The 22,637-nt window shown below is 43.4% G+C and overlaps 1 protein-coding gene across 6 annotated transcripts in view; it reads right to left on the reverse strand.

Moving 5' to 3' along the window:
- Nucleotides 1–22,637, reverse strand: part of LOC118230085 (myomegalin-like) — a 68,218-nt gene that overhangs the window by 31,783 nt on the left and 13,798 nt on the right. For 3 of the 6 annotated variants that reach the window (XM_035422829.1, XM_035422828.1, XM_035422826.1), the window contains exon 1: nt 204–2,102. In XM_035422829.1, the coding sequence (XP_035278720.1) occupies nt 204–1,271 (1,068 nt within the window). In that variant the 5' untranslated portion in view covers nt 1,272–2,102. Of the gene's footprint in view, nt 1–203; nt 2,104–6,529; nt 6,584–7,781; nt 7,939–8,618; nt 8,768–9,556; nt 9,681–13,348; nt 13,426–19,266; nt 19,378–22,637 lie in introns of those variants that run through there. The other 3 variants (XM_035422827.1, XM_035422830.1, XM_035422831.1) reach the window with 2 other exon arrangements.

Raw genomic sequence — 22,637 nt, forward strand, 5'->3', positions numbered from 1 at the left:
TGATATTTCCAGTCAAACTGGGTAATGCAAGGCACAAACTTAAGAAACCCTTCCCTATAATAGCTTCTGAGGCTTCAGGCATGGACTTCCACCTGTTCTGCAGGTTGCCATTCCAGTGCATTGGCTCAGAGATGAATTACAAGAAGGATCTACTGTCCTGGACAGACAGGCCACAGAGGTTCGAGCGGGGGGTATTCCAGTACCTGCCGGAAGTGGAACGGCAGGTACTCCGCATGGGCATCATGCCAGAGCTCCTCCAGATCTGGCAGCTCCAGGTCGCTAGCTGGATCCACCCGAGAGGGGAATTTGTACGGTCCCTGGACGTTGGAGGTCCCAAAGTGTGGGTTTGACATGGTTGCTCTTTCCCCAGTGCCAGGGGAGCCCGGTTTGCCGAGGATGGGCAGCCGGCTGCCTGGCAGGCGGGGTACAGGCCTGTAGGCACACTCCCTGGCCACACGTTGGGCCAACGCCAGGTCCGCATGCTCCTCAGTTGGGGAGTCCCAGCACTGGGCCTCCCTGGAATCATCAACGCCCATGTCCAGGGACTCCAAAGCTGACCCGGGGCAAGGTGTTGGGGAGCCCGTAGGTATTGTTGCCGCGGCGATGGGCGCCTCTCCGCAGTGGCTTCCTGGGCTGCTGGATGAGTACCTGGCGGGCCCACAGGAGACGCTCCGGGCGACCTTACGGGGGACCTTGCACACCGCCTCATAGTCCGAGTCGGCCACACGCAGGGGGGTGCACCTCCGGCACCTCCTACTGTGCTGGGCAGAGACCCGCAAAAGGCACGGGTGGTGGCAGAGGAGGGAGGGGGTGCACTCCAGCGTCTGGTCCTCCAGTTCCGCCCAGGACTCGTACACGCAGTAGGCACAGTCCCTCTGGAGTAGGGTGCTATAGTTGGCATCAGGCGGGATGAAGTTGTCCGCCTTGCCGTCAATCCTTATCTCGGGCGCCTCTCCTGGCTCGTCGCTGTTGCTTCGGCGGTACAGCCCCCTGATGCACTGCCGCAGCCGGTCCTTCTCCAGGAGCAGCCTCCAGAGTTGGCCGATGGACAGGGCCTCCACGCGGGCGATGACCGTGTCGAAGCGGTACATGCGGGTCAGCATGAACACGCACTTGCTGCAGGCAAACTCGCCCCGGCCGTCGCGGGTCAGCTGGTGGCCCAATGCGTAGGACAGCAGTGCCCGCAGGTCAAGCTTGGAGGCCGGGTGGAAGATCCAGCGCCGCTGATTACCCAGCAGCTCGCGGGCGCAGATCCTGCACGTCTCCTTCATCCCTGAATCTAGTGGCCAAACTAATTTCCACCACTAAACTTAAGCAGGGATACAATTCAAAGCACCAAAGAGGGGTGTGGTATACAGCATTACTCACTGACCTGAAAGCGCATGTCACAATTTTACCATTACAGAATCTTTTTTCTTAATTCTTCAAATGAAATTCATAACAGTGCTGTATTTGCCAAATTCATAGCTTGCATTTTGTTACAAGACAAAATAAACCAATACAATGTTAACTAAATAACGTAATATCAAGTTTTAGAATTGCTAGGTTCTGCTGAAAAGCCACAGCAAAGCCCATCTTCATTCACCTTAATGTCCAAAACGTCCTGTGCAAAATGTGAAACGTATTGTTTCAGAAAAAACTTTAAAACGGAGGCAAGGTATATTAGTCAAACACTAGTGGTTAGGCTAATAGACCACAGCCCTGCCTGTAGCTTGTTGCTAGAGAATGTCAGTGCGCTTCAAGTCAGTAATGGAAATCCTGATGCAATCGGTTAAAGTAGGAAACTTGTCATTTGTGAGCTTTTTAAAACGAGGAACACAAAGCGCATCACTTCAGACTATGTGGCTTTCTTGATCCCATCTTCCAACAGGCGAAATATACATTCCATTCAGCTTCTCCTGTTCAGTGTCATCACCTGTGTTCATTTCGGTTCGATATTGAAAGCAGCTCCTTCTGAATGCTTTGCGATTTCTGAAATTGTATCCGTATCTACATCGCGACAAGGTCCTGATGTTTTTCTTCGTGATTTCATTTTACCCACAGAGGTTTAAAAAAAGGTAGTCTACGCTGCCGGTCATAGCATTCGAAAACGCACTTCAACAAACAGAAACGAGGTGGCAACGCCGATAATAGAGAGGGCTGCAACTGCGGAACGAACCATTACAAGAATAGGGATGTGCCTGGTAGCATCTGTTGCAAAACATTTTCCGGCAGACTCCCTTTCTTGTCTGTTCGTATTTCGATAATAAAATACAGGTGAACAACGCCTTACTCTGTATATATATAAAAAAACGCAATCTTAATGACAACCGAAACCTCGTAAATTACTAGCCCAGCACCCTTGGCATTCACATTTGGATTCGCGTAGCTTGTTCATTCTCGCTGACAGGTGAAACGGTGGGTTGCTACATTAAGAAGAGAGGCTTTCGAAAGGTTGGTATCAAGCTGTGGTATGGTGCATTGAAATCTTCGCAGCAGTTGATCTAGCTCATTATTGCATCGGTTTTAAGGTATTAAATTCGTTTAAAAATTATTCATGCAAATACTTAGGAAAAAACAAAAACAAAACTGCAGCCTACTGAAATGCTCTGACCATTAAGAATGTAGAGAAGAATCTCATACAGGCTTTAACTACGTTACTGTAAATATGGGCGCAGTTAAAATGTTATTCTTAATTCCTAATTCTACACCGTCTTTTCATTATGTTTATTTAAATAATTTCATATTCTAAATGCTAATTAAAGCAAAAAAAAAAAGAAGCCTATTCCTGAAAAGCTAATTGAGTCACTATCTGCCAAGAAATGACACACAAGCTTTCCTAGCAAAAACAGATGCAAAACGAGTATACTAAAGCGCACAAGGGTCGGCTGATGTATAGGCACACCAATAGCAATGTTGTTTCACCATGCTTGCCCCAGTGGTATTACCTTAAATTCTGTCATAACATGGGAAATTTATAAAGACCACTGGCCCGCAGCAACTATGAGGAAGAACAAGACAGAATGGGCAGCTGAAGAAGTTTGACCCCGGTGGATGCTATGCAAAAATGTTTATTTATCATTTGAATAGTTATTTTATGGCAGAAGAGAGAGCACCTGCATCACACAACCCCTAGGCAGTTTTCCCATAGCAAGTGATATGATAGAGCTTGGACAAAGATAACAGCTAATATTATAAATCCACATGCTTGTTCCACAGTATTGGAATTCTGAATTATTATATTTTCCATTTTACAAGAAACTAAAATGTGTCCTTGCCTGATGTGAAAAGCAGTTGTGTTTCATTCAATTTCCCAGCTATAAAACATTGTATGTGATGTGCACTGCAAAATAATTCTTTTTTTATCGGAGTGGATTTATTATATATTTTGGACTGAAAATGTTGCCAATGCAAAGCTAGGTTTAGTTAAAGTAAATGCTTTGTTAATGAACCAGACTGGTCTGTTGTGCTAAGGAAATTACTCTGAAAGTGTAGCTGTACAAACAACCAATTTTTGCAAACTGAAAGTAGTTGAACGAAACAGCGTAGCTACCCTAAAGAGAAATGTAGGTTGTGAAACTACATGGCAGTGCTCCACAACAAGCTGTTTTTTAGTATGGGTCAGTATGTACTTCACAAAAAAATCAGATTTGTTTGATAGCCGAAAAAACGAGAGCAGTTGAAATGTAATGGCCCACAGCACAGGATGGCACAGTGGTGCAGTGGGTAATGTCGCCTCACAGCAAGAAGGTACAGTGTTTGTTTGCATGTTCTTCTAGTGTTTGTGTGGGTTTCCAGGTCTGGCTTTCTTCCACAGTCCAAAAACACGCAGGTTAGGTGAACTGAAGAGTCTAAATTGTCCTTGGGGTATGAGTGAGTGAATGGTGTGTGTGCCCTGAGATGGATTAGTGACCTGTCCAGGGTGCATTCCTGCCTTTCACCCAATGTATGCTGGGATAGGCTACACCCCCCTGCAATACTGATCAATAGTAAGTGGTTTAGAAAATGGACGGGTGGCACCACAGTGTAGTTGTCAAGGAGCTGGGCTTGTAACCCAGAGATTTCTGGTTGAGTGGGGCACTGCCAATATACCCTAAAACAATATACTTAATCAGAATTCAGTAAAATATCCAGCATTTTAAATGGATGAAAACAAAAATGTAGACAACTTGCCCTGGATCTGCTTTGCAAATACGTATATAAATATAAATACATGTAATGAAACCAGCTAAAAAGACAGCACTCCCAGACACACAACATTGTCATGGTTCTGTTTTACTGTTTCTGTTTTTCCTTGTTGGGCCGCCAGATGGCGGCACTTCTGTTTTGTGTCCTGCTCGTTCCCCTGTTAATTGTATTATTGTTTTCCATTATTGTCTCGTTATTCTATCATTGTTCCCACCTGTGTCTTGTTATCCCCTCCTTTTCTGGTTTGATTGTTTTTTGAGTTCACCTGTGTCTTGTTACCCCCTGTCTATTTAAGTTCTTTGTCCCCTTAACTCGGGTGCTGGTTCCTTGTGTTTGTTTCCGACTTGTGTTAGTTCCTTACCGTATGTACCTACCCGTGTACTCGGCCTGCCTGTGTTCTGCCCTGCCCGTGTTTTGAGTTCCTCTTGTTTTCTGTTTTTTCTTAGATTTTTTTGGAGTTTGTGTTTTTGCCCATCGTGGCCTTTTCTGTTCCCTGTTTGTGTTTGCCTTTTTGTGTTAGTAAAGTCTTTGTTAATTTTCCCTTTTTTTGAGTTTGACTTTCCTTACTCTGTGCCTGGGTCCTAGCCCCTTAACGTGACAGACATACTCAGATGGACAGTACTGTCATTTCACATCTTGTACTAAAATGGCCATATTTATGAACATGGAGTCTGCTTGTGAGTACTGCCTCTCCTCCATTTCTCTTACCATCTCAATACACCCATGCTACACTCTCCCTTGGTGACTTTGTTTGCCTTGTGACTGTACTTTCCACTGAATGTGATCATCACAAAACACAGAATGACATAAAAAATAAAAGTCCTTGTGTCAAAAAAGGACACTTATGGTCATTTCCCAACAAAACAAGTATACCTTTGACTCACCCTGAATATTTATTCTGAGCATGACATTTCAGTAAATTGGTTTGTACATATCAGTATATAATTTTGAATTCAAATGACTGAAATTGGAATGATTCATAATGAACTCCAGGGAACACAGTTGTAAAAACAAAGTGCATACCAAGTGTATAGCCTTTGAATGCAGATTTATAAATTCTGGCTTCCATCAACCAAACACTTTGGCCCAATTTTATTAGATCATAGACCCACCCTGGGTATCTTCTAGCTGGGTAATGACCACATGCTGTTGGTATCAGACCCATAAAAATATAAATGTTATATATACCAATAAAAAAAAAAAATGTTATTACTGTACACTCCATGCTGTATCAAAGGAGCTATTTTCCCAGAGGCCAAGCCCGTTTGAACTCTGGGCTTAACACATTAATCTCTGACCCCAAGGGCTCAATTTCTCATTGTGAGGGAGGGTTTGTTTAGGCTGATTAAACATGTTGGGATTTCCACTGTTTTTTCTGCAGTTACAGCTGATTAATAGGACCGTGATGTGTTTAGTCCAGATCCCTTAAACAAGGCTGCCCGAGTCTCCCACGAGAGACAAGGCGCTGGCTAACACTTTTGACAACAATATACACAGTTAAAAATCAATCTGTTCCAATCAGTGTGAATTACCGAGCCTCTCACCGTTATGGAGTGTGCGCTCCCTGTCTCATACAGATGACAACAATAGAAAAATGACAAACCATGAAAGACCATTTTGCTGAAAACAAATGAAACACAATGAAATCCAATTAATGGTCCTATTCAATGCTGTGTTGAAATGGCTTTATTTAGCATTATGTTTTTGGTTTTACTTGGGCTATTCTTCTGGAAAGCTGTTACAAAACATTTGGACTAACGTCAAGTTTATCTAATTAAGTGTAGGAGCATCACACCTCAGCTCTTCCCCCATCAGTCAAAGCTAACAGAATCACTAACCTTGTTATAATTTGTGCATCTCCACATAGTGTCAACTAAACTAGAAGTCATAATACAATAGTTTCTTGAGGTAATGTAACAGTATGTCAAGCCTTTTCCATTTCATGTAGGGAACATGGCATCTCGAGCGTGGCTCAGCATAAGTGCTTCAGGTAGAAATGTTTGTGCAGTCTGGGGCACAACACTTGGCATTTGTCCTGGTGGCAGACAAGTGGCTTATTTCAGATCACCACAAACAACTATTTAATTGCCTGGCAATGGGGCCTATTTGGTTACAGCTGTTGTCAAGGGATCTAATTAAATCCTACTGAGAGTCTTGTGTACTCCCAGAAATCTCCAGCAGGTGGCATGCTTGAATTATTTTTGTTCAAGCACGTGTGCATGCGTGTGTGCTTGTGTATGTAAGTGACTATGTTTGTATGGGTGAATCAGTGAGTGTGTATATGTGCCTAAGTGTGTGTTTAGGCATGTGGATGTGTGTGCGCCTGTGTGTATATCATCCGATCCCTGGTGAAGCCTCATACCTGCATCTCCTGCTGAATGCGCAGCTTCTCCCGGCCCAGCTCGTCCTGGAAGAACTGCGGAGCAGAAGAGGTCGAGTTAGGGAGCTGCACCAGTGACTGACAAGCACTGCCTGTACCTTTCAACAACAAACAAGATGGCCCCCAGTGATAAATTTGAATTAGTGACACCTCTGCTCATAAACGGGAACTAGAACAAGAAAAGGAAGTATAGTAACTGTACACCTATGAAGCATAACTTATCAACACCCTCCTATTTTAACATACTGTACTTAGAGCTGGAGAAAAAGTAATATGCAAGCAAGCATACTCCTCCAACTATTATTTATTATTTATTATTTATTTATTTATTTACATGTGACGTGATACAAAGACACTTACATTTGTTAAGTAGAAAATATCTAGGATCCAGATATGGCCATCCGTACCACAATAACAACCATACAGAAAAAATATTTTGTGCTTAAAAATGGTACTGTGCACCATGGAATTTCCAATTACTATTCATGTGTACCTTTACTACGCATTGAAAAAAACATGTGGCCATGGCATAGAAACATGCGTGTGCCACAGTGCCTCTGATCTATTTAAAGGCACCTTAAAATAAAGCCAGAAATGTGTCAGGCACCACAAGTTCCAGGAAGAGTGTGAATGTCCACACAGAAATGGAGGCTGTCTCTTGTGCGTGCACGTGCCCCATCGTCCTGATACAATTACAGCACGAGGTCCCGCACGCAAGACTGCTTCTTGGCATGAGGCCATTGGCACCGCTAACAGAAGGTCAATGGTGGCCTGTGTGGACCAGGGGAGCTCACTGACTGCACTCTCATTCCAGGTGTGGGTTGCTGTCAGCATCCAGTACTGTACTTTAGTCATTTATTTGTCAGGGACCAATGCGCAATTAAAAAATTCCAAAAAGATTTATTATTGTGAATGCAGCACAATTAAGGTCCTGTTCAGGTAGCTTTTTCAATAAGAAGCACTAGCCTGCACACAAGGACTGTCATCAGTGAGCTTGCTAGCTGTCCAGATACTTACTGCTTAAATTCTTCATCTTGCTTTATTGAAGACTGGCCAATAATATAACAGTTTAACTCCACCCAAGTATTTTGTCATCAGTGTCACTGTCAGGGATTTCACCTTTTAAACACCGCAGTTCTGCATCTTCATCTGTCTGAGCAGAGCCTGAGAGTTTGTCCTTCGTGTGTTTTTAGGGCATGTTCCTGAGGTTCTTGTGTTGCAACAGCGAGCTCACCTCTGCATCCCTCTCCTTCTGCTGAAGGGAGGTGGAGAGGTCCTGCACCTGGCTCTCCAGCTGGTCCACTCTCCCCCGCAGGAAGTGCCGTTCATCCGTCAGCTCGGTGACCTGAGCCTCCTTAGAGCGCAGGGCCAGGGTCAGCTCTTCAATCACCCTGAGGACCCCAGGAGAGAGCGAGCGGTCAGCATCACATTCACATACGCCATATAGCACACAAAATAAATAAATATTAATTTAAAACAACAGATTTATATAATACGATTTTCTTAAGATGTTTATACAGGCTTTCACAAATTAGTTGAGTAATTAAAGGACACTCAGTACCGTTCTCCAACAAACAATCAGTCCTTTACATTTTGTTTACATTACTTACAGTATACATATGTTATACACTGTATGTCTATAAGTGTTAACTGGTATCTGAATCCCTGGGGATTCATTTAGTTTTCATCACTGGCCCATGTAAGGCTAGTTGCAGTACTTGCTATGGTGTTGTACATACAACAAACCAACCACATGCCGTGGATTTATTTCTTCAGATGCCAGCCCTGGGTAATGTCCCAGATTCTGCTGGGCTTCTGCATGGTCAGCTGCTGTGGACTGACACTGGGCATATACTGGGTGAGTGAGTAGGAGCCATTAATCACAGATACTCATAGGAGCAGCTGCTGACCTTTCACCCTTCACCTACGGAAATCATTCCACCTCCACATAGACACACACACACACACACACACACACATCTACATATACGCACATGCACATATGCATATGGCACACAGACATACACACAGAGACACAGAGAGCACAATGTGTGCACGCCCTCCACCTCACCTGTCCCTGTCCTCCGTCGGGATGGGAGGCTTCTGTGTCTCCTCTTCCTCAGCCTCCTTCAGCTTCCTCTTCGGGGTGAGCGGCCGCACGGATCGAGACTCGGCGAGTGTGGCCATCCTTTCCGCCTCGCTCCGCGCCAACTTCGCCTCCTGCGGTCACAGAGCCACCGTCAGCACCACAACACTCTGGGTCTTTATCTGGCACCGTGTGGGCATTGGCCCCAGGTCATAGCCATGTCCCGCAACTACATCTGTCACTCATGGAGTCAACAAACAAACTTCATTCCGCAGGCTGCCTTCCCCCTCAAAGATCATGTTTATTTCATTTTCAGATAAGAAAAGATCATAATAAGAAATACATATTTTAGAATCATATAGTTGAAATGTAGATGAAGGTGGTTTCAACCTATAGACATTGTGCCTATAGAGTCACTGTGCCTGTGTATTGGTCGTGTAAAGTCACAGGCAGTGTAAACAACCAGTATTGGCAGTAGTGTAATTTATCAGTGGTGCCATTAATGCAGGATTTTATTATGCAGAAAAACACCAAAACACAGGAAAAAATACACTGTGTTCTATAAACACAGTTATTCCGAGGTCCTTTTTTTAAGATTACAGTAGCCGATAATTCAGACTTGACCCACAACAAAATAATTACTCCTGTTTCTTTGAGCCAATCATCTTTCGGTGTCTGACATTTGTGTTATCAGAAAGTGAACTGGAACACAGATTTTGAAATGTCCTGCGTTCCAAAGACGTGCATTCCATGGGATAGCAAGACCACTATCTATGTACTGGCAGCACAAGAAGTGACAGGGTAGTGGCAGTGTAAACTCTGTGTAGTGGCCCTGTATAGGCAATGTAAGCTTGGTACAGAGGCAGTGTTTGCTGAGTAGTCAGGTATTGTGGAAGCTTTGGGTAGAGGTGCTGGTGCATCACCTCCTGGAGCAGCTGGATCTTGGTCTCCAGGATCTCTTGCATGTGGTCGATCTCCTGCTGCCTCTCCTCACATCGTCGCTGCAGTTCTGCCTCATTGTGATTGGTCAAGCTCTCTGCTGTTGTCCTATCAGAGCAAAAGAGGCAGAGACTGTGTATTAGGAGTATGTACAGAGTGCAGAACTTAAATCAATAGATATTGCGTGTCCAGGAATGCTTCAGGTCAGCTGTTGGTCAGCAGAACTAAGAGGGGCCATAAAGTCAGCCTGTTTCTGATTTTGGTTCAGCTGCAGGCAAAATCCAATAATGTCATGTGACACAGCTACATGTAGAGTCATATTTCTTCCAGAGCAGAAATATTCATTGTATTTGATTTCAGATTTATAAGCACAGAAGGAACAGTGTAAGGCAGCACATTTTGTTCTTTGGAAAGGCAGATGTGACCAGAGGAACCAAACCAAATGGGGGAATAAGGGGAATGAATTGCCAACCTTCTCTTTGTATCTCACAGAGTAATTAAAGGGGCGACATAGCTCAGGACATAAGAACGGTTGTCTGGCAGTTGGAGGGTTGCCGGTTCGATCCCCGCCCTGGGCGTGTCGAAGTGTCCCTGAGCAAGACACCTAACCCCTAACTGCTCTGGTGAGTGAGAGGCATCAATTGTAAAGCGCTTTGGATAAAAGCGCTATATAAAAGCGCCTCTTCAGGCTGCACCTCTCCCCATCCCTCCCTTACCCCCTGTAAATGAATAAACTTAGGGTTGTAACTAGGCAGCTGTTTCATAGGTGACTTAGGCGCATCAACTGTCTTAACGACTACTTGTATTTTTATTTATTTTTATTTTTCCATAGATTGCGTTGTTGCCGTTCTCGTTGTTAGTGTTAATCAGTTTAACCATCAGGGTCCAAGTTGAACTATGCGGTTGTTCCCTGTACTTGGACCGGTACTTCTCTCTAGGGGTTTCGTCATACTTGTTCCTGGTTATGGTTATACACTTTGTTGTACATCGCTCTGGATAAGAGCGTCTGCCAAATGCCTGTAATGTAATGTAATGTAAATGCAGTCCATTTACCATTTACCATTTAATGTCAAAGGGGCTCACTCGCATTGTAGTTAATAATTTTACCAAAAATAAATCTGTAAATTCGTTCATTGGTTTCAGTAAATTTGTGTGGGCTGGAATCCACAGAGGATACTGTAAATCTTTACGCCACTATGTCTCTGTATGTCTGTCACAGGATGCAAGCTTTAAACTGGGAGACCAGGGCTCGGGTGGCTCAGAGGTTTATTTTCAAACCAGACAGGGGGACAGAAGGAGCCTGGGCCTCGCCCCTCTGGCTAGTGCCATTTTGGAGACGCTGGGAACAGGCTGTGCCTGCCCAGATTCAACCCCACTGCACTGCACTTTTCCCTCAACATTATCAATAAAGAATAAGTTAAATTCATCTAGTTACATCACACTCAATCCTCTTCTCTTCTGATTAGCCCCACCTCTCTTATACTATGTGGCTTGTAGTCTATAAAATAGTCACTGACTTGTGGAAGAGTGTATCAAAGGTGGCATGCTCTTCAGCTACATGAAACAGGCCTAGCGTGGCGTGTAGGTGGCCCAGAAAGAGACACATGGCGTTTCCAAATTGGACAGATTAGTAAGAGAAAATTGACAGGAGGGAGGTTGTCTATTTTCAGCGGCTGCGTCTTGGCCTCGCGGAACAGGCCCCGGCGCGGTCTGTCTCCAGAGCGAACGAGGCAGGCTGTGTGGAGCCAAACCCAAATATATATATACGAGACCGCAGGGCTGCCCAAAACACTGATTACATCACGAGTCAGAAGGGGATCCGTATTTTTAAAAGACTGCAAACTCCACATGGTCGTTTTATTTTTTGATCTGCCGTGACAAATTTCCTCTTGGATGCTGACCAACTGAAAAAAGAAAACACAGCGCTGTACATTATTAGAACTACAGCGCAGGGGCCTTAATGTGGTGTATACATGAAGTCACTTGTTCTTAGTGCAGTGACGCACCTCACCAACCAGACCGAATCCTTACTGTGCCAGTGACAATCTGTGACTAGGAGTCCAAACCACTAGTGGCACCTGATTTACTAAAAACTTTACCACATGTAAAACCACACACATAAAACCAGTAACATGACCAATGATTGATCATGGTATTTGTTTTGTACCAATCATTGGTTGTGTTATTAGTTTTGCATGCGCTAAAAGGTTTTGCACGTGCTAAAGGTCCGATTTACTCACAGGTTGGCTATGACACCGTAAGGATTCAGTCTGATTAGTGAGGTGCATCTGGAAATAACAGATGGCTTTGTCAACAGCAGGAACATTTTCCGCACAATATCATCTTCTGAGACACAGCAGTAATGATCAGCACAATTCAAAGCCCAGTGGTGCTGAATATAGAAGGTGGGCATGGGCAAATGTGAAAAGCTTGAAAAGCTATCCAAAATTAACAAACTTCTTTCCTGAAAAGTTGTCTTTTGAAGTTTATTTGTCAATCCATTCTGCAGAAGGCCGTCAAGACAAACATTTAGAATCTGCAAATATCTGTCTGATATATAATCAATAAACTATTTTGTGTTACTCAAGTGAGTGTTACACCTATAGTGTGGTTTAAATTTTACTGTAGATGCAGCACTTACCTTATAATCAAAAAATGGAAAGTGTCCGTGCTTATATGTAGACTTGCACTTCAGTGCGATGCCATCTGTCAATGTTGGAATTTGGGAGGGAGACAAGCATGTAATCTCCTCCAAAGGGGGTTCTTTTCACTCTTCAGTCTACCAGCTGAGCTACTCAGTCATTGCATAAGAGTAGACTTTGAGTGTGGCTGGCACAGGCAATTAACCCCAAAAAAATGCGACAGTATTTGACAGTATTGCACAATGAGACACCAACTGAAACACTCCTTCCTTTTGCACTGCCTTTTGGGACTGCTGACCATACACGACACTGACACTCAGGACCCAACAGCAGAACCGTTGGGCACATCCACACACCAGAAAGTTAACCGAATGAGCCAGCAGTACCCTGTACATAATTTCTTAAACTCTCCCGTTCAGTAGATGCACCAGACCTCATTGTAGTGCTGACCTCATTGACCCAGCTGGGAACAGTACTTTCGACTGATGCCCAAAGAATTGATCACATGGACACACACGCTCCCAGGAAAAGACTGTCCCATCAGGCATGGACAGCTGCAGTCCTGGCAGTAAACGTGGTGGGTGTAGCACCCAGGTCCCTCTTGCCCTCGTCGATCAGCTGAGAAGTGCATGGACAGTGCGCTCTGAGTAGGTGAGGGATGGTAGGATATCGGCTCTGACCTTTCGGGTTTGGCAAGTCACCGTGTTGGGACGAACGCACCGGTGCTACGCCCAAGCTGCAGCTGCTCCGTGAAACGCGAGCGCCTGGAATCCCAGAATCCGGCCGCCAGAAATCAATACCGATTGCCAGTGTGAGAGCAAGGGCTTAGGAGTTATCATTTCATTATCTTACGTTAAGACCACCAGATCACTCTTAAGACTCTGGCCTTTGAAAATCTATGGCAAATTAGCCTAAGCATACTGTAAACTGGTATCCCTTTTGAAGATTTTTGCTAAGGACAAATGAAAGATGCACAGAATGACTTGCTTTTTTCACCCCTTGTGGCAAACTGACACCCGACTCCCATTTCAAGAAGAATCCTATCATCCCGGCACCACACAAGGACGCACAATGTAGACATCTCAACTGTGAACTTGAAAGCAAAACCAAAAGCGGGAATAGGCTTTCACTTACAGGGCTTTGTCAAGGAGCTGCTGCTTCTCCTGTAGCTCCTGCTTCAAGCTCTCCACCTCCACCTTCAACTCGATGTTCTGGAAAAGGAGAAACAGCAGTGAGTAACTTGAGTCTAAACTGGGATCAAAACATATCTTTTTTGTAAAACTGGAATAATAAATTGGAAGCTACACATTGTTGAATAGATGATGCATATACAAGCAACTTATGAATACTGTCTTCAAGGACAGACATACCTACAATTTCTATAGTACAAAAACACAATGGCACAGCCACTTGTAAACCACAGTGGGACGTTAAACCCTGTAGGCCTGCTCCTACAAATGTAAACATGATTCCAAAATGGCCACTTTTAAATGCCATACCCATTGTTCTTAACCTTAATTAAAGATTTACTATTTTGTTCCAAAATGTTTCATTGATGATGCGGTTCGGGTATTGTACATTTACTTAAAATTTACTTAAAACGCACAGTCAAAGGTTAGTACATGTGGGAAAAACATGTCATCTTTGGTTTATGTTCTACAATGCAGACCAAGGAGTGGAGTTTTCTCTTCAAGCGGTGAAGTTCCGGCCCTGTACATTCCAGCCCCCATAATGGGAGCATCTACACATCCCAAAGAGACTCTGCTCTGGAGGACACAAGGTTTAGCTGCACACAGCTCCATACTGAGGCATGTTCATGCACTGTGGCCAGATGGCAAAGGGGTTCTGTACTGGAGACCTTAAGAGATGGATGGAAGCAGGTTGCCAGAGTGGGGAGTTGTTCCTCAAATGCACAGGTCTTTTTTGAAAAACCGATGAATTAAGTTTCAGAGGGAAAATATATTGAATTTAGAAGGAGGACAGGCATGTATAATGTTTTGGACATTCTGTATAGCAGTACACTAAAGATGTGGGATTCTAATAAATAATTACAATAAAGAATCCATTCCAAAGCTCAAAGCATACAGAGAAGGGGGTAAAAATCAATCAATATGCCTACTCCACTGTAATGTGAGGCGGGTACAGTCACACAATCATCTCGTTAGTGTGAGGGTGTGAGGCGCATGCCATGGCTGCTGGGGGGCCTGGGCTCTGCTTTCAGTGCCTGACCCCTGAACTCTCAGATTAAAGCAGCTCCTCTCTCACGTCCATGCCAATGTTCCTTCGGCCCTCCTCAGCTCACACAGCCACGTAAGGCCCAGATGGACACGTCCAAACACCCCCCCACCCGCCTCCAGATTAATAAGAACTGAGCGAGGGTGTCACTTGACACCCGCTTGGGACATCCTGCACCCATGTCATCGGAGTTATATTTAGACAGGAAGAATGCAGGCACAAGCCCAGAGGGTTTGGGATGATGGGGGATATGGAAGGGGCCTGACAGCTGGGGTTTTTGTTGTTTACCTGTGCTGAAAGACATCTGTGACAGAAAGTGCATTTTAGTTGATGTTTTGTAATGCCACAATCATGGGTGTTGCTGTTGTTCGTGCTCTAATCCAGGGGTACAGCTTTGATAAGGCTGAAAATCTGAGCCCAAGCCCAACCAGAACATGAAGGCCTTGTATCCAAGCCAGACTTGAGCACTTGGTAACCCCACACTTAAACCTCTTAGAATAAGATTCACTGAACAGCATGCAGAAAATGAACTACAGTTGACTTCCATTTTTCATTCTCTGTCATTAGTTAGGATACATTTCAGGCAAACGCTTAATAGCATTTACTTGTTCTTATAAAGAAACGCGCCAGTCATCAATTACCAAGGCCAAAATTAACCAGTTTAAAATGCACACCATCAATAGAGGGTAGCCTAACTTAGCATACAAGAAAATTCCGAAATCTGCTTCTCTAAAAAATATTCTCAGTCCAAAAAAATAAAAAGGGTATAATTCCAGGGTGATGCAACCGTAGTCTAGGAACGCCAGTAATGTTTCTGTTTTTTGTTCCATTTGAGCTTAATCACAAAAGATTGATGGACTATTAAGAGTCTTATCCTAAATATTCCACATGGTCACCGGCTCATTAAGCCTGACAATTAATCCAGTTATATAGTCACAGGTTTGGATGGAGCAAAAAAACCAGGAACATCTCAGGCTCTCCAGGACCAGGGTGGCCAACCGCCACTCTGTACTACATATAATTTTTACACCACTCAAAATTGAGCATATTCTTGCCTTTCATCCATGCAAAATCATGAGCACAGTTTAGCTAAACATTTCCAAAAAATCAGTTTTTAGCAAAACAAAACGGAAACAAATAGGCTGCTGTGTCATCTAATTCATCTAATTCTACCCAACCCTGTACCTAGTGATCTACTGGCCCATTGGTTTTCATTTCAACGCTAATTTGACACACCTGATTCTACTGATCAGCAGCTCAAGGAGATCTCTAGCTGTCAAATGAGGTGTGCTTTGTTAGGGTGAGTGAGTGAAAACCTATGGGGCGGTAGATCTCCAGGAACAGGGTTGGACAGCACTGATTGAATTAAACCAAGCATCATAGGCAATATAATACCATATAGCTTAAAAAAGAGCTGTTAGGCTACACACACATGGCTATGCAATTGAGTACATAAAGGGCAAATACCAAAAAGTGGAAATACCATTCTCAAACCAGACCCAAACAAAATTATTCATTAAAAATCTTATTGTGTCCTGACAGGTTCAAGTCAAAAAACAAAACTCTTTCCAGGAGTAATTTCAGCAACTACATCTGTCCTTTATTTCACTCTTCCATCTTAATTAAGGAGCTCACATTCACTGATTGACAAGAACACTTTCTGTCCCTAATGGCAACTCTACCAGCACTAGAGTTTTTTTTAGAGCTTCCTCATCCCCTAATACCAACTTGCTTGCCTTAAGTTCACATAAACTAATGCATAACATTGCAATAACATAGCAGACACTCTTATCCAGAGAACATACTGTACTCTGTCCCTAATGCCAGTTCTTCGGCTTCTAAAGTTCACATAAGCTCAGTCACAAAAGCACTCTGCCCTTATCAACTCTCATAGCTCTAGACTTTACATTCACTTAGTCACAACACCACCTTTTGTCCTTATCAATTCTCCTATTTCTAGAGTTCACATTCACTCATTAACAACAGGAACCTTTTTTCTTCATTCCAACTTAACTAAAACAGAATGAGAGCTCAAAATCACTCATTCACTCTTTCTTTCCTAACAAGATCACATTCACCCTTTGCAACGATGCTCTGTCTTTCCAATCCTACTTTCAAGGTAACTCTTTCTATATGAAACCAGTTTCCCTTGGTAGAGTATTGTGGTGCAGCAGTTTCATGAACAAAGCCTGGAATGTAATTAAACTGTTTATACAACACAAAACATTTTGGGCAAAAGTCAACAACGTATCACTTAGTTTCCACATTAGTGGTTACATTACAGATGAAACTCTTGCAGAAAACCTTGATCAAATTTTGTTGGGGGTGTAACCTTTTGATTGACAAGAGGCGAAATGCCCGTACTAATGGATAAATGGTGGGGTATTGTGATGAACTGACAGAACAGTGGAGGTGGATGAAAAAAGGAAGTGTTTTCATTTATCAAACCTGCTTTAATCAAATTATATAGGTTTTACCAGATGACTTGCAGTATCACCTCAATTTTTAAATTTAACAGCAATGAATCCACTTTCACTTTTATCACTGCCATTTTTGAGGATTATTTGTTACTTCCACCCCTCATATTTAACTGCCAGTTTTCCCCATTAAAAATACAGACATCTGAATTAGCTCAAATGCTAACTGTTTTTCAAAATTTCAGGTGCCAACCCCTTCTTCTGAGGGCTAAACAAGCCTAAAAATAGAGCAATGATTGAGCACCTGCTATTTCCACCCCCATATTCCACAGCAACAAGGGCCAGTTTTAACACCCCGCCTGCATGGAGAGAAGGAGTGGCCTGTTATTGGTTAGAGGCTGATGTTGATGGTATCATGCCCTCAAACTTCTTGCACTTATTATATGTGCTCGGTTAGAAAACCTAGTCTGGACCTCCTGCCCTGCAGAACAATAGGGAAGGTCTCCTCCACTGGCAACCTAATGATCTTAATATACTGTACTGCCCCACCGCTCCACAATCACCAAAAGTGGAAGAGCGCTCCCAGTGTGAATACATATATATTTCTAGGATCATTGTGCTTTAATTATGCTGATGACTACATTTAAAGCCCAGTGGCAGACTCCCTGGCAGCGAGACTGGGTTGTTTATGCTATCAGAGGCCATATTATTATTTGATCATTTTATACAGATAGCATGAATGGTTTGAAGTCCATGAATTCTTGGAAGTCATTCAGGAAAGCACCCAAGCAGTAATGCTTTTGGTGTGATCTTGGTTGGAGAAAACTGTACTTTTAACTTAAGTGCCTTATTCAGTCAAGTCAAAATTAAATTTTTAACCTCTCTTGAATCTCAAAGCCTGTTTCAACTTGTGATTTCAGCAGTATTTTGGAGAAGCATAGAACACTGAAATACTTGAACTACCTTGGGGGTTAAACATAAAAAATAGCATAAAATACTAATTTCACCAGTCATCCTTCAGTGTTTTGAAAGGTTTCTAAACTCATGGTTGGGCACCATTTGGGATATTTGTGGTGATGAAGCATTAGTCAATCTGAGCTGTGGAGTCTCACCTGGTAAAGGAGACAGAGCTCTAATATCTCATTGACTATTTCAATTAATGGAGCTCATCTGTTATCATGTCAGGATTATGCTGTCTGATAAAGCAGAGATGGGCCTTCATTAGATACCGCTGATGCCTGATGTCTGAGGTGACTTTCCTATGTTGTTTTTTTGTATTAGGAGGCTTAACAGACGACAGCTGAGGTCCTGTGTCACCTTTGGGCTAACCGTTCCTGGCCCATGGACACCTAGACCGGGATTACGACCTGACTGGGCATCTGGCTGGAGATGTACCAACAGCAAAATCATTCACTAATCTCCCGCTTACTGATATACAAAGATCCAGATGCAGGCACACCAGTCACAAACAGCACATATATAGGTGTCACGAGACAGAGCTCTCCACCAAACAAAGTTTCACACAGCAAACAAAAAAAAAGCCCTTGGAATCAATGCATTAAACTTAGCAGAATTTGAAGACCCCATTATCAAAAGAATGGAAATTACTTTACTCAAAACATCAAAACTAGCACTGTAACGATGGTCTTCCAACAACAGGTATACAGCCACTGTAGACAGTCTCAGTAGTGTGTTAGTCTGCGCCTATGTGTTAGAATGCTTTACGTATTCCTTCTGGTGTGTGAAAATATGTTTCCAAGCATGTCTCAAAGAAGCAAACAGCATACATTATGATTCCTATGATTGTGATTTTTTAAGATTGAAGGAATAACAACAGTTCTAAATTTTAGAATTGTAAATCTTCAATTCTAAAAATGATCAAAACAATAAAACAGCTAATTTTGCTATGACATAAATCCAGTGTATTTTAAAAATCTCATTCTGCAGCAGATTTGGAACCACCATTAACCCTGCAAACATTAAAGTGCCATAAATCTTCACTATCTTCACAGTATCTCACTGAGAGTCGAGGGGCTATGTCAGATGCAGAAAAAGGTTATGCAAACACAAACATAAAAATCTTTAAGTGTGATTATTTGCCTCTTTTTCATTAGTTTTTTCCTCCTCAACTTGATCTTAAAAGTTGATTTACAGACAGCCAACTTGCTTATAAATGGCCATCAAACATGTCTAACATTAGTAAAAAAGTTGAATTTTGAGGACTGCATTGTGTTTTGTGAAAAATAGACCACATCCCCAGCATATACTATGCCATGAAAAATGTTATGGATCCCAGAGTGGACCACACCATACCCCTTACCATGCACCCCTAACATATCCTCTAAATGTACCCCCCCCCCAACCCCCGATCATACCTGCCCACTTATCCCCCGTACTTACCCTCCTGTACACATCCTCGCTACTATCCTCATACTTCTGCTGGATCCGCTCTTCCAGGAAGTAGATGCGGAGCTTGAGGCTGAAGTTCTCCTTCTTCAGGTCATTGAGGTGCTGCGACAGAGTGCGGTAACCGTTAGACATGTCAGGTCCTCCTGGTGGCCATCGCGACGGCCCCCCTCCCTGTGCTACAGCATAGCTGCACACGCTAAGACGATGAAAAAAACAATACAACTACAGCACAGAAAAGGCTCCCTAATGGTGCGGCAGAACGGCCATGGCCGCGCGGAGCGGCTCTACAGTGACACAGAGGGCTGTCGGCCCCCGCTCTCAGAGCTCTGTTACTGGTATCGCCATGGTGTGCTTTGAGCCAGGGAAGCCAGGGGGTTCTTTTTTTGCTCGGTGGTGGGGAGGGGGGGGGGGTGGATGGAGGTGGGGAGATATCCCAGGAATCCCTGGCAGACAGGAGATCAGCCTGTGAGATCACAGGGGACAGGGGGAGGGGGAGAAGGGGGGGGGGGGTATGCACAAAGTGACTTTGCAGGCAATCCCCAAGGAGGGGACACAGACCATCTCTCTCTCTCTCTCTCTCTCTCTTGCTCTCTCTTTCTGCTTTGTTGCCATTACAAACATGCATTTGCATCATACAAAACAGTATCACATAATAGAGTAATCTATTCCAATGCAATAATAAAAGGAAGAGCAGTCTCTCAGGCATCACTCTGGGGAGATGTAAAGATTGGTGTTAGGTCACTGCAATTAGGTCAATGCACTCAGACTCATACGCTCATGGGTTTGAATCCCAGTGCAGTTATATCCAAAACTGTCCTAGGAAAAACAAGCAAGAAATGAGCCACATTTGTATATGCATATGCTAAATGATTAGCTGGTGCATACACAAATTATAAATCATTTCATGGAGCCAAAGGCATTTCAGAACACAGTCAGCATGTTCAACTTAAAGCATAGCATGACCATGTAAACCACTTCCCTGGATATCAAAAACAGTCAACTCCCCTTGACTGTGGAGCCAGAGAGCCAGCAGTCCTATAATGCATTGCTCCACTGCGTTCATAAACAGAGACTACAGCATTCTTAAAAGCAAATTTCAAAAAGTAAGAAACTTTGAAATAAAAATCATTGGAGATATTTTTAATTTCCCATTTTCTGCAATGATTTAAATGCAGTGACCTCACAGAGCCATAATGGCTCCAGCAAACACCACATAGAACATCGAAACTAAGCAGAATCATCATAGACAGATTCAGCCGCGCTGCAACTACACACAGCCGACACGAATCTATGAGATCCTAGCCGATGAGTTATTTTAAATAAAGTGCATAACATTTTGGAGTGTGGACAAATAATCCTGTCAAATGCTAGTCATATTAATTTGTAGTAGCAGACTGTAATCTCCCCAAAATGTCAGTTTGGCCCAATGTCCTTAACAGGCCACGTGCGAGTCGATATATATCATTAATCTGCAGGAATACATTCCAATTCATAATAGAAACAGTCTGTGCAAGGTGAGTTGGGATATTAAAATCAATTTGAAATAATCAGTGCAAGAGGGGCTAAAAGTTTTTTAAATGTAAATCCAGGTCTTTAGAGAAATGCCGCTAATCCACTGCATAAGAACATAACGTGCGTATTCAACAAATGGAAAAGTTAATCTGTTGGGGGCACTGCGACTCCACAAACTGAGATGTCTGAACTTTTCAGCGCCTGCTGAAATCGGAGATGCTGGATGGCCCGAGTCTATTTTTAGGCAGGCGTCGGGGCTTTACAGTAAATCCCCAGCCCGCAGCGCGCGAGTTCCAGAACGGAGTTTTGCGCACAGCCGAAAACGTTCCGTGTTCGTGACTCACGGCCACGTGAGACAGTTGTGAGTCAGAGAAACCCTCGCGCTGGCCTCTGACCGTATAGCCTCTGCTGGACATCAAAAACAGTATCCGGCAGCTGTGAGGAACAGATTGTCTTTAGGCTTTGTTTTTATGTCTTTATTTATTTATCACGATCTCTTGAAATTTAACGCAACTGCATTTATGATGACCACAATGAAACGGGGGTGGACGAAACATTCAGTGTTTATCTGACGGAAGACCGGGGCTTTCACTTAGCTCGTTTCCTACTATCCAGTGAAATTATATCGGATGACACGCAAGGCTCCACACAGGTCTTCGTAATGCTGACCCTCTGGATTCAATCAGAGGACAGTCGCTTGAGAAAACCATACAAAGCCTTGATTAAATAAATACGCCCATTAGGAATGTCGGTTTTCATCTCCACGTGTCTCATTGCTCCTGCATTCGCTGTCAGCCCCCGGGCTGTGGAATAAGATAGGTGGAGTTTGTCAGGAACTGGACCCAGAGGGATGATTCAGACTACTTACAGCGCCTGGATAATGTCCACCCTTTTATCCCTCTGTGCGCACAAGGGAAGCTGTGAGAAGCTCACAGCAAGACTGTGTCTGTATGTGTTATGCTTATGAGGCAGAGCCCTTAACACACCAATGGACTGTGCATCTGCATTCAGGGTCAGGTCTCCCCACATGCAAATGACTGCACAGTTAAATTCAGGGTGAGGTCTCCTCTCCCCACCACAATTAGCTGTGAGGCTGAACTCAGGATCAGTTCTTCCCACAAGCTGACTGTGCAGCTGAAGTGAGCCAGATCCCCAGATCAGCCAGTGGTTGCCCAGCGGGGATCATGGCCCCAGACGATCTGGTGACCGTGCAGACATAGCAACCCAGCTTCTTCAAAAACACTGTTTTGTGTCGCCCTTGACGACACTGTGGTCCACCAACCACCTCCTGAAAAACACTGCTGCAAAGACATGACATAGATCATTGGAATCCAATCAGAGCTTTGGGGGGAAAAAAACAAGGAAAGTTTGGAAAAACTGACTGAAGTGTGCTAAAAACATTTAATGGGCTTTTTTCATGAGAAACTCTTTTAATGTTCATAGTTACGACTTCGAAAGTGAGTCTTGATCTTTACTGACGTTGAAAATGACTACTTTTGTTTTTATAAATCCTCTAACTTCCATGCTTCAAATGCACCCAAAAATATAATATGTAGCATCCCATAGGAAAGCAAAATCCAAGAAGAGATCTCACAGTTGTTTCTTTCATTTCTCCTAGACACAAATGAGCCATTTTTAATACTAAAGGTGAGACCAAAGGCTCCTTCTCCTACTTCTCAAATTCAACTCAGGAGAAAAAACCACATATAATCTCATTTATGTCTTGTCTTAAGATTTTTCCTCTGGGATTTACCAAACAAAATCAAGTCATATTTTAGTTTTTCAAAGTGATTGTGTCCCTGCACATATATTTGAAGATCTGCACTTCATAAAGCCAACTAGACTTCACA

The sequence above is a fragment of the Anguilla anguilla genome, chromosome 6, assembly GCF_013347855.1.
Source record: "Anguilla anguilla isolate fAngAng1 chromosome 6, fAngAng1.pri, whole genome shotgun sequence".
NCBI classification, from domain to species: domain Eukaryota; kingdom Metazoa; phylum Chordata; class Actinopteri; order Anguilliformes; family Anguillidae; genus Anguilla; species Anguilla anguilla.